The sequence below is a fragment of the Podarcis liolepis genome (genome assembly GCF_965112155.1).
Source record: "Podarcis liolepis genome assembly, chromosome: 4".
In the NCBI taxonomy this organism is placed as follows: domain Eukaryota; kingdom Metazoa; phylum Chordata; class Lepidosauria; order Squamata; family Lacertidae; genus Podarcis; species Podarcis liolepis.
Window position 1 is genome coordinate 82779375 of NC_139558.1, and position 17520 is coordinate 82796894.

The window sequence follows — 17520 nt, forward strand, 5'->3', positions numbered from 1 at the left end:
CACTGTAATCCCACTTTGAATTGAGATTAGGTGAGGAATACATGTTAGGAAGAATAATTGATACTTAAGGCACTAAACAACTCTTCCCCAGATATTGGCTTGATAGCACCAATTTTCACAGCATTTTTAGAAGAAAATATTTGTTCTTAAAAAAGTGTATAATAATAGCAGTATCAAAATGTTGGTTTACAATTATATAGTGCTCTAGTGCTACCTAGAAGGGTCTTTTAAAATTGATATACCATTCTTAAATATGACATTTTTAATATTTTAGAAAACAGCACACAATTTAGTAGATATCTTCTTTGTTGTGTCTTATGCCAAGGTGCATTGGTATACAAAATAACTATGCACTCAAAATAAAGATTTCTATTTGCCTCTCTTTCTTTTGCCCTTTATAAATGTATGAGAACTCTGGAAGAGACTCTATATAACTGTTTTACTATGCTGTATTTATAATGCTTAACCTCAATGACAGATATTTTACCTGTTTTCATTATTTGAATATGAAGCAGCCCTTAACTCAGAGGCTCAATTTAGTCACCAAGCCAAACTGGTTGGCACTTAATACCAGTAGTACAACCTGTCCCAAGGTTTCAGCTTCCAAACAGTCAGGCAAACCATGGTTTAGAGCTGCTTTTCTGTTTTTGTTTTGTTCTGCGTCTGCTCAGCAGATGTATATTTAGGTGCAGTAGCCTCTGAATACCTACATCAGTGACTTCTGATTCTGGTTTGTTAGCCACTTGCAAACCATGACTTATCAGTGGGGACATCATGCCAAACCATAGTTTAGCTTCAATAAACCATCATTTGGTTTGATGTCTGAATTGAGTTGTATGTTAGAGAAAGGGCCATGGATTCTGTTACTGTATTTTGAGATGATAGATTTTGGCTTTGTTTTAACATGCTTATACTGAATTCTTACAGCATCCTAAAGCAGGTGATTAAAAAAGAAATAGAATCATATTACGATTGAAATTTAAAATGTGTTTAAAATCTGGGTTAAGTTAAACCAAAATAATTGTTTTTATCCACATTAGTAGAATTCCTCCCGACACTGATTCTACAGTTTTTTTCTCTTCAGAGCTCGCCAAGATAGCACAACATTTGTTCTGCAATCATCTCTTCAAAGTTATTTTGCTGTTATTATGAAGAAAAACCATTGCATTTTTGTTTTGTTACTTCAGCTGTATTCACTAAAACCTTATTTGTATTTTTTTTATTGCAGTTGTCTACCTTGTGGTTTTCCATCTGTCGTTTGTCATGTTTGTGTGGTCCTATTGGAAGACTATTTTTACATCTCCTGCCTCTCCTTCTAATGAGGTAAACGTTAACTTTGGCAAAATGTTGCCTTTCTTACAACAGAATTGTTTTTGCTACTGATGTATGATGTGGCTTGCTTTTTTCATTTCCATTCAGTAAGTAACCCTGTTCTGTTGTGAATGAAATTCTTAAGAATATTTTCTATGATTAACACATCATTGATGCCAACTTCACATTTCATTAATTTGGACATTAATTGTTCACGTTTCCATATGCTGTAATCCAATAATGTGGCATTCAAGTAGGAGATGTTGTTAATCAGTTTCTTAATCTAATATTTTGAAATGGATATGAATTAGTTCACTGTATGCGTATCTCTGTAAGCATCCTTATTTTAACAATATCCTATTGTGCTCAGTGACAAGTCTCATACTTGTTTAGGAATTCTTTTAATTATGAGTAGACTCCAAGCAATACGCAAGCACAATATGGAAGAGCACTGTCAGCAGGGAGCCACCATTGTTGTACTGAGCAGTGTATCATATTTATCAATCCATACGTCTCAACAAAGAAGATGATGAGAAAAATAATGCAGTTGTAGACTTACGGTCACATTCATAATGCAGATGTAGACTTATGGTCACATTCTCGTAAAACACTATTGAAATCTATTTGGCTAAAGTAAATTAAGCATGACTCTTCCTAAAATCATGGGTATTGTCTAAACTAAGTAGTGCTTGGAGCAGAACCATTGAAGTCAGTGGACTTAAACTACTTAAGTCAGTCTTCTCTATTGTAGACGTGTGCTGCTTTTCTGTGAAACGCTGGCCTAAAGCATATTTTTACAGCTGAAAACATTTCAGTAGAAAAAAAATTGCTGTAAGTGCCCCAGAATTAAGGATATCTGTTGGCCAGATAAACTATATTTTCTGTAGGTTTTTTTTTTTAAAAAAAGGTCTCTCCTGTGTAGGTAACCTAAATATTGTGACCCATGCAAATTACAAAGATGTTACCATTTGTTTGGCTACTCTGCACTGCACTGCATCTGTTAGGCCTAGTGCAGATAAGGTATTTCTGATCTCCTAACCATGGTTTCCCTGTGTTCTTACCCAGCTAAATCCTTCAGTTTTATTTATTTATTTATTAAGATATTTTAGACATTGGTCACAGTTCCCCCAGTGAAGGAGTTTTGGTCTCTTTTGTGGCCAAGTCTGTTATACCAAGATTGTTATCGCACATAGTTGAGTTTTCGTTATATGGAGGAAGCTGAGGTTGCCAGGGAGCATGTGTGTCAGTTCCTAACAAGACTGGGTCAATTGACCAGTTAGCTAAGCTTTCATTAAGAGGAATATGTAGCAAAACCTCTTACTTGGGACAAGGCATCTCCAGTCCCATTACTTGCACACTCGCTATGTAAAGGACCAGGGCTGTCCATATAAAACATATTAATTACATCTTGCCACAATTGCTTTGAGTTACTTCCTCCAATACTGTATGTATTCTTGGGTAGCAATAAAGAGGTACCGATCTAACTAATAGAAAAATGCATTCTTGTAGATTTAAATAATAGGAAATCTGTGTTTAAAGAGCACGCTCCCTGCGTAGAGCATCTCTTTATTCATAAATTATGGTGGATTTATCTCCAAGTTGATGGTGTCCAACTTGCTCTTTCAAATACCTAATGCAAATATAAAAGAGTATTATTATAGTTTATTAACACAACCATTCTTACATAGTGGGGAAGCCTGTACTACAAAAAGCATTGACTGCAGGTTTTGCTGTCCTGCAAGGCCACATTTTGTAAATGAAAAGAACAATTGGTTTTGTCTGACACCCTGGAAAGAAACAGGAGAACAAAGGGATGCTGGTTTTCCCCCCAGATTAATTGGAAAATATTCTGCGCCTTGCTTGAAATCCTTATAGGGTTTTTTGTTTGCTTTTTGCGAGCTCATGTTATTTCAAATGTATGTAGATATTGTTGGGGAAGAAGATGCTGTGGCCCTCTTAGCACCTAAAGATGATATAAATGGAGCATTGCTTCAAGAATTTCTTGAATCAGTCAGTGTTCTGGTGGTGGTGGTGGTTTTACAAGTGTTTTAAAGTATCCTGGTTTCTTATCGACATAAACAGCTTGTCTGAGCTTCATCTTTTAAAAGCTTCTTTGCAACACCCTTGCTCTTGACTAGCTGCCAAAATATTTACATGATGTTCTTCTTACTTGGGGCAGACATGCCCTGCAAAGTAAATTATTATCAACTGAGCAAGTCCCTTAGACATTCTGGATGTACAATTACTTTACAGCTATTAGTGTCTTCCTGGGTACATTTTATTCTGTTATGTCCTGACAAGGACATTTAAATGGCCCCTTCTCCAGGGCTTTAACAGTAAACCGACTCAACAAAAATAAGCTGGAAGTATGAAATTTCACCTGCTAAATTTATGTGTATCACACTGATGTTAAAGACCATGGGGCAGGGCCAGAAACAAAGCAGCCTTAGCAATATGGGGGGGGGGCACATCTTGGGGATGGACCAGAGGCTGAAACTGGTGTAGAATGCAGCAGCTATGTTGCTTGTGGGAGCAAACTTCCTCCAGCCTGCAGCACATTGCTTGCGGGATTTGCACTAGCTACCAGTCTGTTACTAGGTCAAGTTCAAGGTGTTGGAACCAACATATAAGGCCCCATAGGTCTCAGGACAATGTTACTTGAAAGACAGCCTTATCCAGGCATAGGCAAACTCCGGCCCTCCAGATGGTTGGGACTACAATTCCCATCATCCCTAGCTAGCAGGACCAGTGGTCAGAGATGATGGGAATTGTAGTCCCAACCATCTGGAGGGCTGGAGTTTGCCTATGCCTGGATATACCCCGCCCATCTTGCTGGGTTTTCCAGTAGATCCCTGAAGTCTACAGGAAAGTTTCCCCTGCAAGTACCAAAGATTTCAAAATTCCACTCCATGGTAACTTGGAGTAGAGGTATTAATACAGCCGTTCCTGTTCTGTTGAATAGCATTCCTGTCAAGATTCTATAGGCACCCACTATCCACTTTCTGAAAACAATGGAAGATATTTTTCTTCCAACAGGCTTTCCCAGCTGAGTAAATGGGTCTTTGCAATGAGTGCCAATTTTGTATTGCTTTAGTTTTGTTTTAAATGTAGCTGCTGGGTTTTTTTGTGTTTTTAACTGGTTTTTGTTTTTTTTGTTTTTGTTTTTGTTTTTTTTGCTATTTTGATTGTACACTGCATTGAGACAGTTGTGGAGGCTTTAATCAGTGAATTAATAATGATGCTGATGAAGACCAGTTTATAATCTGGTTCTCAGAGTTGTTAAACACATTATGGAACAGTGCATAACAAGAACTTTGGGTCTTGAGGTTGTGGTGGCCATGGTCCTTGGAGTCCCAAGACATGCTCCTCATTGGATTGTGGTGAATAGTTTAATATCAACACCTGTGAAAAAGGGAAATTCTATGTTCTTTCCTGCACCCTTTCTCCACATCTGCTCTGGAGGCTTACGGGAACTCCAAGAACAGATACGTTGCAGGGAGAGGGGAGTGAAAGGAAGTTCTGTTGCACAAATGGAAGTCCTTGAACTAACTGAACATGTTAATGGAATACAGTCCAGAATCCCAAGTCACAGCTGATGTAAAAAGAAGTGTTTCTTCCCTAATTTGTGAGGATGGGAAAGAAGGAAGGAATCATCTTGGAGGATGCATACCGAAGGTGCATTAGTCATGGCAAACCCAACATCCTGTTTTCTTTAGCCCTGCCCCCCCCCCCTTAAGAAGAAACAAGAAGCTGTCTGTTTGATTCCATTCAGCCTATTGAACTCACAGACCTGGTCAGCAGGCAGCAGCACATATTCACAGAGAGCATCCTACTTTATAATGGGGGGGGGGGAGTAATTGTTAGCCACTTAATGAAGCATCCATATAGCACATATGGTTTGGCAGCCATACTTGTGTTCAGTTCAGTTCTTTTCTCTTAGGTTTTTATTTTGCAGGGGAGGGGTTGCCAGGCAAACATGTACCTTGAAATGCAGGCTTATTTAGTTCGCACCTGCACCCTGAGAATCATAGAAATTGGAGAGTTGGAAGGGACGAGGCCCTGATGCTTTTTCACAGTGATCTAAAAGTTCCTTGTTACACATGAGTAACACTTTCCAAAATATAACATTTTGAAATTGATTTGTAAAGAATAGCTATGGATTTGCTTTCTCCTGCCCATTTCTGCTTTGAATTGCTAACAGAAATCCTTAAAACAAATTGATGTATAGTCTAGCTGCTATTATGTGGCATTAAAAAAACCATAGTTCTGTTGTCTTTTTTCAGTTCTGTTTGTCCAAATCAGATAAGGAACAATATGAAAAAGAAGAGAGACCAGAATCCCAACAAGAAATCCTCAGAAGAGCTGCTAAAGACCTCCCAGTCTATACTACAACAACCTCAAGAGGTTAGCCAGCAAAGAATCCTAGCACTGTATAAACTCCTTAATGATGCTATCAAGTTTGACTGGATTGGGGCCATTCAGCAGGCATGATCCTTAGGCTTACATGTTTCCTCCCTTACTTCCGGATTCTTGGCAAACAATAGTTTGCCATATCATTTGAACCTGGCAAACCAGGGTTGGAGAGCTTGGTTTGAATGAGGTTTGCACCCTTGATTCATAGGCAAACCATAGTTCCCTTGATTTGGATAAACAGTTAACCTTTGGTTTTCTGAGAATCTGCAAGTAAGGAAAGTAACTGGCATGCATAAGTGGAAGAGGGGGAGAGTGAATTCACAATGGTGAGGTTCATACCTGTTAGTTCTTCTAATGAAACCATGGTTTAGCATTGTGTTTCAACTAATTCACCATGGTGAACCTTCTAGTTCTTCAAATTGGTTTTAGCCTGTTTTATCTATTAACCAAGAGGCAGACAGGTTTTCTAAAGTAAAACCAGCTCTGGAATTGAACTTTGCATGGAGACGAAGCTGCTTGGGGAGAATTTAAAATACAGATATGTGCATCTGTAGCAGGAGAAGAAAGATAGCAGCTGCACTCATGCAATCAAAATTTGGCTTAATAAGCTAGGATGTGTACAACCTCCGTACTCCCACTTCACTCCTGCTATCACATGAGTGGGAAAACAAACCTTTTAACCATAGCTTCCCATTACGTGCAAACCAGGAACTATGGTTCATTTCTTCCAAACAAGGCAGGATCTGGAAGCCAACTTTAAACAGTGGGTTAAGACATATTTTAATTCTGCAGACCAGACCATGAGCACATAAGAAGCACCTTGTGGTTCAGCCATTGGTACATCCAGTCCAGCATCCATTTCCCACAGTGGTCAACCAGGTGCCTGTGGGAAACCAGTAAGCAAGAGCACCCTTGTGTCATTGTGTCCATATGTTCAGCTTTCTTCTCCTGTCAAGATTCTATAGGTGCCCACTATCCACTTTCTGAAAACAATGGAAGATATTTTTCTTCCAACAGGCTTTCCCAGCTGAGTAAATGGGTCTTTGCAATGAGTGCCAATTTTGTATTGCTTTAGTTTTGTTTTAAATGTATCTGCTGGGTTTTTTAGTGTTTTGTTTTTTTGTTTGCTATTTTTATTGTACACTGCATTGAGACAGTTGTGGAGACTTTAATCAGTGAATTAATAACGATGCTGATGAAGACCAGTTTATAATCTGGTTCTCAGAGTAGTTAAACACATTATGGAACAGTGCATAACGAGAACTTTGGGTCTTGAGGTTGTGGTGGCCATGGTCCTTGGAGTCCCAAGACATGCTCCTCCTTGGATTGTGATGAATAGTTTGATATCAACACCTGTGAAAAAGGGAAATTCTATGTTCTTTTCTGCACCCTTTCTCCACATCTGCTCTGGAGGCTTAGGGGAACTCCTAGAATAGACATGTTGCAGGGAGAGCGGAGTGAAAGGAACTTCTGTTGCACAAATGGAAGTCCTTGCACTAACTGGACAAGTGGCCAACCAGGTGCCTGTGGGAAACGAGCGAGCAGGACCTGAGTGCAAGAGCACCCTTGTGTCATTGTGTCCATATGCTCAGACTAATGTTTAGATTGCATTTATGTTTAGCTCATCACTTGTCCAAATGTGTCTCTTGCATTCTTGCTTCAACCTCTGCTATATGTGAGCTACCGATCACCTTTACAGTACACTGTGTACGGTATTTTGCTAAAGCAGACTTGGCAGAATCCTGTTTTGAGGTCTAGATTACCTCTGACCTTTGGATTGCTAAACTACAGCTTCATATTTAACACCTTGATTTTAATGTTTAATACAGCCATAAGATACTGCGATAGATGCCAGCTCATCAAGCCTGATCGATGCCACCACTGTTCTGCCTGTGACCTGTAAGTACTTAGCCACGGGGTAGGATAGACTTTGTCTGATTTATGCCTCTTAGTGTTGTCAGTATCGAGCACATGTTCACACCTGAAACTACTGTGTTGTTTTTCCAGGTACAGGATGGTTCTCCACAAAAATAAGTTTCACCAGGGAGTTCCTGGGTTTATACCTCATTGTCTTAAACACTATGCTTCTCTGCCTTCACTTTTGCATTCCTGTGTTCTGTTTGCACTTTTGCTGTTGTCTGTACTGCAGTGACCTGCTGGAAGATATTTGCTTGTAGTCATATGCTTTAGATTTAGAACATGCTATGAAAATTAGATATGTACATATGCACGTATGTTTCACTTCAAGGGTGAAAAATTAGTTTGGGAGAGATTTTTATTGGAGAAATGACCCCTTCAGCTATTTTTTCATTCAGGCATCCTTGGCTGCTTGTCAGAAAGAGGGGGAGTGGGAGAGGATAACAAACTTTTAAAATAAAAAGTTAAAATCTAAAAAGGAAGGAAGAGGAAGACCTACACAACATCTTGCGTGGCTCTGTAGTGGGTGGGAATTTTGGCAACTGTGATGTTTGCCTGGATGTTGAAATGCTTTAACAGGCTTTGAAAGCTAGAGATTAGATACTAGGGGTATGCACAGGCTCCAGGCCTTGCATTGTATCTGATCTGCTTCTGAAACACTCTGTACTTTCTCTGTTTTGATCTGTGTTTCAGGTTCTCTGCCACTCTGTATACAATTAAGCTTTGCGTTTTCCCCATTCACTATAATGGATAATCTAACAACAACGATAACATTCCCCTCTTTTGGCCAAAATAACTCACAGACACAGAAGCCCCTCTGGATAGATTAAGCCTGCCAAACTGCAGACAAATATATCCAGAGGCTTGTGGAGGAGAATTAAAAGGGATAGATTTTTCTCCATAATCCCTGTTGGGTTTGTCTCTTCCTTACCTTAAAATATTTAATTAAAATAAATAATTAAGAGGTGGTATATTTTTAGAAGCATGGCAGCTTTGCACCAGTCTTTTTTTCTCATTGTTGTTTGTGTCCTCTGATAGCCTTTACAGATCTCTGATGGGCTTCATGATACAAGGTGTCGAGAAACCTCTTTGCAGGGTTCTGAAGAGCTCCGGGCTTTTGTTAAAGCAGAGGAACATAGGATTTTCAAAACAAAAAAAAAAAAACGCAATGAAGCTTTTACTTTTCAAAAAAAAAATCCAGTTGTTGTGCTTTAACCAAAAAAAATAATCCGTAGCCTCACTTCTTGCAAAGCCTGTGGGCCACCCTAGAGAAACACAGAGGTAGAGAAACATTGCTATATGGCACGGGGGGGGGGGGGGGGAGAGAAAGAGTGGCAGTGTGACCCAGAGCTTTGTGGGAACCTAATCTGACTCAGAGGATATAATGCCCTCGGCCTCGGTCCAGTATATCTGAAGGAGCGTCTCCATCCCCATCGTTCTACCACTGAGGTCCAGCACCGAGGGCCTTCTGGCGGTTCCCTCACTGCGAGAAGCCATGTTACAGGGAACCAGGCAGAGGGTCTTCTCGGTAGTGGTGCCCTCCCTGTGGAACGCCCTCCCACTAGATGTCAAAGAGAACAACAACTACCAGACTTTTAGAAGACATCTGAAGGCAGCCTTGTTTAGGGAAGCTTTTAATGTTTGATGTATTACAGTATTTTAATATTTTTTGGGAAGCCACCCAGAGTGGCTGGGGAAGCCCAGCCAGATGGGCGGGGTATAAATATAACAACAACAACAACAACAATAATAATAATAACTAATTCAGCTTTTTATTTGACCAGTGCACACCTCAGTTAGACATTCTTATTTGGAAAATCCATATTTGTACTGTTTTGCCATCGTTAACTTTATTGGAAATGTCTTTCTTTTTTCCTTAGGTGTGTACTGAAAATGGACCATCATTGTCCTTGGTATGCTTCTCCCCCCCCCCCCTTGTGTTCTTAAGTTTTGTCTGTGCAGAGAGAAATAAGTAAACTACTTCTTGCTGGCTGTGCTGCAGGATGAACCAGGAAGGGGGGAAACTAGGAGTGACTACCTCCTCAGGGGACATTTTGATGCTACATTTGTAGGAATTGGTCTACTGGCAAAGTCTAAATGTATATTAGGTTTGATTGATTTTTATAACAGAATGAAAATGAAAATGAAATGAAAAACGAAATGAAAAATGAAAGCCTAAGGCTGCAGTCATATTCTGTTAAAATTAATGGGAAGTTTTATATTGGAAGAGGATTGTACCATAAAAAGCATTAATATTATTACGTAGTGACAGTTTCTACTTAATGGTTTTAATACTTCCCTTTAGAAGGATTAGAGTTTTAAAATAAAATCAGGTTTAGAGCAAAAAAGGATCATTAGAATGAAAGAGACAATTTGTGAATAAATGGAAACAACTGGACAAAAATACAAATTGTATTCATGTTTGCATAGTTAATAAGCAACATTTCAGTCATTTTTAATTGATAAAGAGATGGTTTTTAAAAATCAATTTCAAGTGTTATGCATTGTAAAAGAGAGCAAACTCTCCTGACCTAAAGGGAAACTTTTTACTTTAGGCATTTAAGTTACTTCCAGAAAACAGTTTGCCTAATTCTGCTTGCAATGGCAAACCTAAAAGATAGACCCTTTTACTGCCTGCCATTCTTCCAGGTTTACTTAGCAGTTTCTCTTTTCTTTTCTAGGGTGAATAACTGCGTGGGATTTTCAAACTACAAGTTTTTCCTCCTGTTTTTATTTTATTCCCTCCTGTATTGTCTTTTTGTTGCCTCTACAGTGCTGCAGTATTTCATAAAGTTTTGGACAGTAAGTGGTTTTTTTTTAAAAAAAATCATATCTTAGATATTTTATCTGTCTATTTAGCTGTCTGTCTCTGTGTGTTTAAACATCATGCATTTATTGTTGACATACCACATATAACCATCATCAGTTTGAAGAGCCTGAAGGAATAAAAACCTACCGATAGTTAATCTAAATTTATTTATTTAATAATGTGTGTTTTTTCAGATTCACTAGAGCTGGAAAACTCTGGGACAGTTTTTGCTCTGCATGTTTTAAGAGACCACATTATGTTCATATGACATTTATTAGCTCGGAAAATGTCAACATTGCCCTCATCTAATTCCAAAATAATGATATTCACTACTCTGATTGAGTAGCATTATTTACTTCATATTAAATCACTACCTGAAAATACAATATGATGAAGACTGTAGACCACTGAGGTTTGTGCCACAAGAAGCCAAAAATGCCTCATGTTGCCAATGGCTGTGGATTTGCACCGTTGTGCTTCTGAAGAACATGGAATATAAGAAAGCTTCTTATTTAATGAGATAACTTCTTACATTAAAGAAGTCAGTTTTGATTTCAGGAAACAGTTTGTGTGTGCATGTATCACAAGTAAAAAAGGAAAATCTTTGACCGGCTCAGAGTAAATTCTCTCTCTTAATATTCCATGAGATCTTCTCTTGTGAGGATAAAGACACCCTTCTGAAGGTTGATTAAGCATAGAGAAATATGGGCCTTATAGAATCATAGAATTGTAGAGTTGGAAGGGACCCTGAGAGTTGTTTAGTCCAATGCCCTGCCATGCATGAATCCTGCCCACAGCCTCAAACCACCAGCCTTCTGGTTAACAGCCAGACGCACTGATCCACTGTGCCACAAAAGGCTTTATTTGGCCATGCAAAGGAGATTGTTAGCCGTTTTGAGACTCCCTAGGGTAGTGATAAAGTGGGATATCAAGTCCAAACTCCTCCTCCTCCTCTTCTTCTTCCTTGTTTCCCATTACATCTGATTTGGGAAACTGTGGTTACCAGTTTCAGAACAGGCCAGGATCTTAGATCAACTTTAAATGGTGGTTTAAGATCCTAACTTGTTTCTAATTTGAAAACCACCGTTTCTAGGTTTGAAGATAATGGGGGAAACGGTGGTTAACTGGAGGCTTGTTGCAAACTCCTGAGAAGGAAACAGTGGTGTGCATGCATGCAAGACTCACTCGTATTTCTTTAAGCTGAGCTAAATACATCTGAACTGAGACAGACTTGGCAAATGCCATCCTGTGAGCTTTCTGCCTGAAACATGGGATGCTACTTTATATCAAATCCAACCACTGGTTCATCAAGCTCAGTATCGTCTACACCAGTGATGGCCAAACTTGGCCCTCCAGCTGTTTAGGGACTACAATTCCCATCATCCCTGACCACTGTTAGCAAGGGATGATGGGAGTTGTAGTCCCAAAAAAGCTGGAGGGCCAGGTTTGGCCATCACTGGTCTACACTGACTAGCAATGGCTCTCCAGGGTTTTAGATAGGAGTCTCTCCCAGGCCTGCCTGACAATGATAAGGACTGTACTTGGAACCTTCAGCATTCACAGCAGATGTCCTGTGCGTCCTCACCCAGTGCTTTAAACGTGATGGGATGCATCCAAAATTCTGTGCTTGGCACCACATACACTTTCTGGGTTTACCAATTATCTATTATAGAATCAGAATTGTAGAGCTGGAAGGGACCCCGTGGGTCAGCTGGTCCAACCCCCCCCCCCCAAAATGCAGGAATCTCAGCTAAAGCATCCATGAGAGATGGCCATCCAACATCTGCTTAAAAACATTCAAGGAAGGAGAGTCCACAACCTCTCATGGGAGACAGCTCTTGCTGTCAGAATGTTTTCCCTGATACTGTATTTAGTCTGAATCTCCTTTCTTGTAACTTGAAGCCATTGGTTTGAGTCCTGCCCTCCAGAGCAGGAGAAAACCAGCTTGTTCCCTCTTCCATGTGACAGCCCTTGAGATATTTGAAGATGGCTATCATATCACCCCTCAGTCTTCTCTTTTCCAGGTTAAACATACCCACAGCTACTGTTTTCAGTAACTGTAGTGAAAGTTACCAAAAGATATTAGAAGAAGAATTATATATAGCAATACATACGGTACAAATAAGGAGACAAGTGTTTCTGGGCAGCTATTGGTAATAGGCAGATAGAATCGTAATGTTATTTCATGTGATAATGTAATATCAGTCAGTGGCTCTGAGATACTGGAACTGGTTAATCTAAATATGTGTTGTAATAATAATTGTAATAATAATAATAATAATAATAATAATATTTATACCCTGCCCATCTGACTGGGTTTTCCCAGCCACTCTGGGTGGCTCCCAACAGAATATTAAAAACACAATAAAACATCAAACAAAATTTTCCTAAACACATTCTGTTCCTGCTCTCTCTCTCTCTCTCTCTCTCTCTCTCTCTCTCTCTCCGTGTGTGTGACTCCCATTATTTTTTCAAGAGACTACTAGATATTCTTGATTTCCTCCGTTTTTCAGATATGTGAGTTTTAGCTCACTAACATTTTGAAAGGAAAAATGCTGCTTTCATTTTTAACATTTTTGAAGATACTTCTCCATCAGTTCTTATAAAGATACATTTTAAAGCAGTGGTTTCCAACTGGCATAACTTACCCAGGGAGTCGATGGCACATGCCTGCCAACTGTCTGGGGCATCCTGTTTTGGGGCGGCCATGCTGTGCCCCACATCACACAAGATTGCAGCACCCAAAAATCACACGATTTTGGGTGCCATGCTCTTGCACAGGTGCATGGCCCAGAAAACATGCATCCCAGTTTTACGCTGTGACATGTTGGAGGGTATGGTGGCACCATTCACATAACCAAAACTACCACACAGATGTCAACATTTTCAAAAACATGGGGTCTGCAGTACTTAGCTAATTGGGAACCACTGCTCTAAATCATAGGGAGATCTGTGGCTTTTTAAAGATCCATTGAGAATGGTTTAAGCTATGATTTTAGAATTAAAGTGATATACGTAAGCAAAATGATAGGTATCTTGCCTGTACCCAAACCCACTTTTAGTTACATAAAAAGAACTAAGCATCATACAATAAATTGAAGAGAGTCTCCAAATAACTCATTCTGTAATTCTGTAATAGAGGCAAGGACACTGTGCTTTCAAAATGCTCTGATTTGTAGCTGGGTAACAAATTTCCAAACCTCACATCACTATGAACATTAGCTTCCAAGAGTCTTCTTGGATCTATGTAAAACCAATTGGCTTCAAGGCTGAACTTCCAATGTGGAAAATTAGAGAGAGCAATGTGTTAATCTTAATTTTAATGGTGTGCCTTGAGTCCACACCATTAAAATAAATTACCTTTTACTTCAATCTCATTGTGCAAACACAAGCTCACCTTTACATGTTCATCCACTGAATGTAGACTAAGGCCTCTTGCCATTGAATGCTGCACGCATAAGCCATTAATTTTCTAACAACGTTTTTACTGTTTCTGAACACCAGCCTTGAAGGGATAAAGCTATTTAATAAATTGTCTTTATTTGCACAAAGCTTTGCCGCAGGAAATCTGCTGAGAATTGTCCAAAGGTAAAATGCAATTTAAGCTGAAGTCTGTTCTGGTGTGCTCATTCATTTTTAATAATGAAACAAGATTATCATACTATTTTGTAATACTATCTGTATAATTATGTATTTTTAATTAATTGAAGCTTATTGTGGAGAGCCGAAGAAGAAATTAGTACACTTAAATCCTGGTGGTAACTTAAATGGATGCTAATCTATGATGAGAGAATTTTACTTTTACCTTTCTATTTTAAAGGTCATCTTTTAGAAATAATTGGTTTTTCAAGCTATGTAACTGCTGCAATTAAACTATTTATTGTTTCATGAGATTTTTGTAATCTGAGCATATGTGGAAAAACTTGAAACTGAATTAAAAATACACGAGACCTTTTCTCATGAAATGACACTTCTACTCAATGTAAAAACATCATTAAAAAACCCCCTGCACATTCCCTATAACTTTCACCTTCTTACAGAGGCTTACATTGTATGTGGTGTGTGTTGGTTCACATGATCATGTGGCTACTTACAAATAACAGTGTTCAGTTAACTTCGTACTGAACGTCTAATTAAGTTCAGATGAGTGGGAGGAAGGCTCATCCTGCTCCCATTTCCGATTTTATAGTTGAATTTATAGTGTGTAGGCGTACTCTACATCTTCCCTCAGGCACTTGAAGTTACGTATGTAAAGAAAAATACACGTTGTGAACATCGTATAGGAAGTATAGCACCACTTAGAAATCATATGGACGCACAACAAAGGATGTTGAATGTGCTTTTACAGTGATACTCATGTACACTCTGCCACAAAATAATGGCAAGCCCTGTGACTTGCAGTTCTACATTGGTTTCATATCATTTAGGTTTCTAAAATGCTAAATATGCTCATAGTAATGTTCGGATATGATGATACTGGCTTTAGCTCAGAGAGGGAACTTTATAGAAGAGCAGCTGTTGAATAGAAATACTAATCCCACCCCCCACCCCCCGTTTTCTTCTTCTTCCAGAATGAACTGCTGGACACGCGTGCAAAATTCCATGTTCTCTTCCTTTTCTTTGTGGCGGCCATGTTCTTCATCAGTATACTGTCACTTTTCAGCTATCACTGCTGGCTGGTTGGCAAAAACAGGTCAACAATAGGTTAGTAAACAATCTGCGGTATTGTTATCTATTCCAATTCCAAGAAACTCAATGTTATTCTACTTTCTCCTCACCGTTAATCCTGTGAGCTAGGTTAGTCTGAACATGTGCTATTGGCTCAAGGTTGCTTAGTGTGTTTCATGGCTGTGCATACTCATAAGTAAGTTCTGTTAAGAATCCCTGGAGTTTAGGATTGTACCCCTCAATCAGCATATCGGTTTCAAGTGACTTACGGCGTTCCCTGCTACTGGCCCTTTTAACTTCTTGAAATGCTTCCTTTCCATCTTAGGTTGGCTGTTGTTAGATACAGGAGCTGGGTTTTTGTTGTTGTTTAGTCGTGTCAACTCTTCGTGACCCCATGGACCAGAGCACACCAGGCACTTGGTCAGACTCATGTTGGTAGCTTCGAGAACACTATCCAACCATCTCTTCCTCTGTTGTCCTCTTCTTGTGCCCTCAATCATTCCCAACATCAGGGTCTTTTCCAGGGAGTCTTCTCATGAGGTGGCCAAAGTATTGGAGCCTCAGCTTCAGGATCTGTCCTTCCAATGAGCACTCAAGGCTGATTTCCTTCAGAATGGAGAGGTTTGATCTTCTTGCAGTCCATGGGACTCTCAAGAGTCTCCTCCAGCACCATAATTCAAAAGCATCAATTCTTCTGCGATCAGCCTTCTTTATGGTCCAGCTCTCACTTCCAGGAGCTGGTTTAAACCATACCAAATGGAACATCTTTACTGAAAATGTCTGTTTAATTAGTTGCTTCCTACATTTGTTCCAGCCGCTGCTTTTGTTGAATTTGGTCCGTGTTTTTCTAGCTCATTTTTTAAGAGTGCAATTTTTAATGAAAACAACAACAAAAACTCTTTTATTTTGTAGATATTTTGCATTTTTGATACTTAATGGCTTTAAAGGGTTAGACAAATACATGGAGGGTAAGGCTGTCAGTGATTACTAGTCTTAATGGCCATATATTACCTCCAGGCTCAGAGGAATTATGCCTCTGAATAGCAGTTGCTAGGGAGCACAAGTAGGAGACTGTTGTTGTGCTGAGGTCCTGGCTGGGCACTGTGAAAACAAGATGCTGGGTGGGCATTTGGCTTGATCCAGCAGGGCTCTTCATATGTTCTTAAGAGATCTGTCCTCTTTCCCACGTTTGTTTACTTTTGTTTTCTGTGTGTGATACAGAAGCTTTCAGGGCACCTATGTTTCGAAATGGACCTGACAAAAATGGCTTCTCTCTCGGATGCAGTAAAAACTTGAGAGAGGTTTTTGGAGATGAGAAGAAGTACTGGTTGCTACCAATTTTTACAAGGTATTCTTATTTAAATTTTATTCTTCTACTTTTAAAAGTTATTAGAGTAAAATCTAGAGTTTGGTGATTTAGTGAAACTAGCAATACTGCTAAAATTGTAACTTGTATATTTCCTGAACAATGAACATACCTATGTGCTAACTAAATGATATAATGTCTGCTAAGACCTAAACTGCATTATTTTAAAAATTATTTCTGTGCATAATGTAGCCTGGGAGGTTGCATGTTCAATCCTCTATATTGTGAGGTCCTTCTTCTGTACTGGGTATTTTAGACGAATTATTTAAAATATTCCGTATTTATATATACAGTGGTACCTTGGGATGCGAATGGGATCCGTTCTGGAGCCCCGTTCACATCCTGAACACAATGTAAGCCGCGACGGCACATCTGCAGGTGCACGGGGCGCGTTTTGCCGCTTCCGTGTGTGACGTCATTTTGAGCATCTGCACATGCGCGAGCGGCGAAACCCGGAAGTAACGCGCTCCGTTACTTCCGGGTTGCTGCGGAGTGCAACTTGAACACGCTCAACTCGAAGCACATTCAACCCCCAAGGTATGACTGTAAAAAGCTTTTTCTTCAGGACCGTGACACTGTACTCCATACCAGTTTTTACTTTTAATTCCTCTGTATTCTAGACAGTGATTTTTGTTTTCTCCATTGTAACGTCTGTTGTTGACAAACGTTTTCAGAACTTTGCAGTAGACACCTCTTTTATTCTACATAACTGTTTGTAAGTCTTGTGCATGCTTGCCTGGGAGCAAACTTTATTTGTCATGATTTTGTTGTATTTTTAATATTTTGTTGGAAGCAGCCCAGTGGCTGGGGAAACCCAGTCAAATGGGTGGGGTATAAATAATAAATTATTATTAGTAGTAGTATTAAGATATACCTCCTAAGTAATATTCAATAGGATTGGGTTTCATACATTTATGGTTCAAGTTAAATACAAATGGAACCATATCAAAGTATTTCTATGACTTTACAAAATAAAGCAGAGTCAAAATAGTTGGTTGTCATTAGTTCTTATCTGTGGATATTTGCGGATCATTTG

At 39.3% G+C, this 17520-nt stretch overlaps 1 protein-coding gene across 2 annotated transcripts in view; it reads left to right on the forward strand.

Moving 5' to 3' along the window:
* The window catches only part of ZDHHC20 (zDHHC palmitoyltransferase 20), a 48733-nt gene that overhangs the window by 24481 nt on the left and 6732 nt on the right, over positions 1-17520 (forward strand). The window contains exons 3-10 of one of the 2 annotated variants that reach the window (XM_083498964.1): positions 1229-1323; positions 5595-5715; positions 7554-7623; positions 9522-9554; positions 10323-10443; positions 14003-14038; positions 15022-15154; positions 16340-16466. In XM_083498964.1, the coding sequence (XP_083355090.1) occupies positions 1229-1323; positions 5595-5715; positions 7554-7623; positions 9522-9554; positions 10323-10443; positions 14003-14038; positions 15022-15154; positions 16340-16466 (736 nt within the window). The remainder of the gene's footprint in view (positions 1-1228; positions 1324-5594; positions 5716-7553; positions 7624-9521; positions 9555-10322; positions 10444-14002; positions 14039-15021; positions 15155-16339; positions 16467-17520) is intronic. The other variant, XM_083498965.1, reaches the window with a different exon arrangement.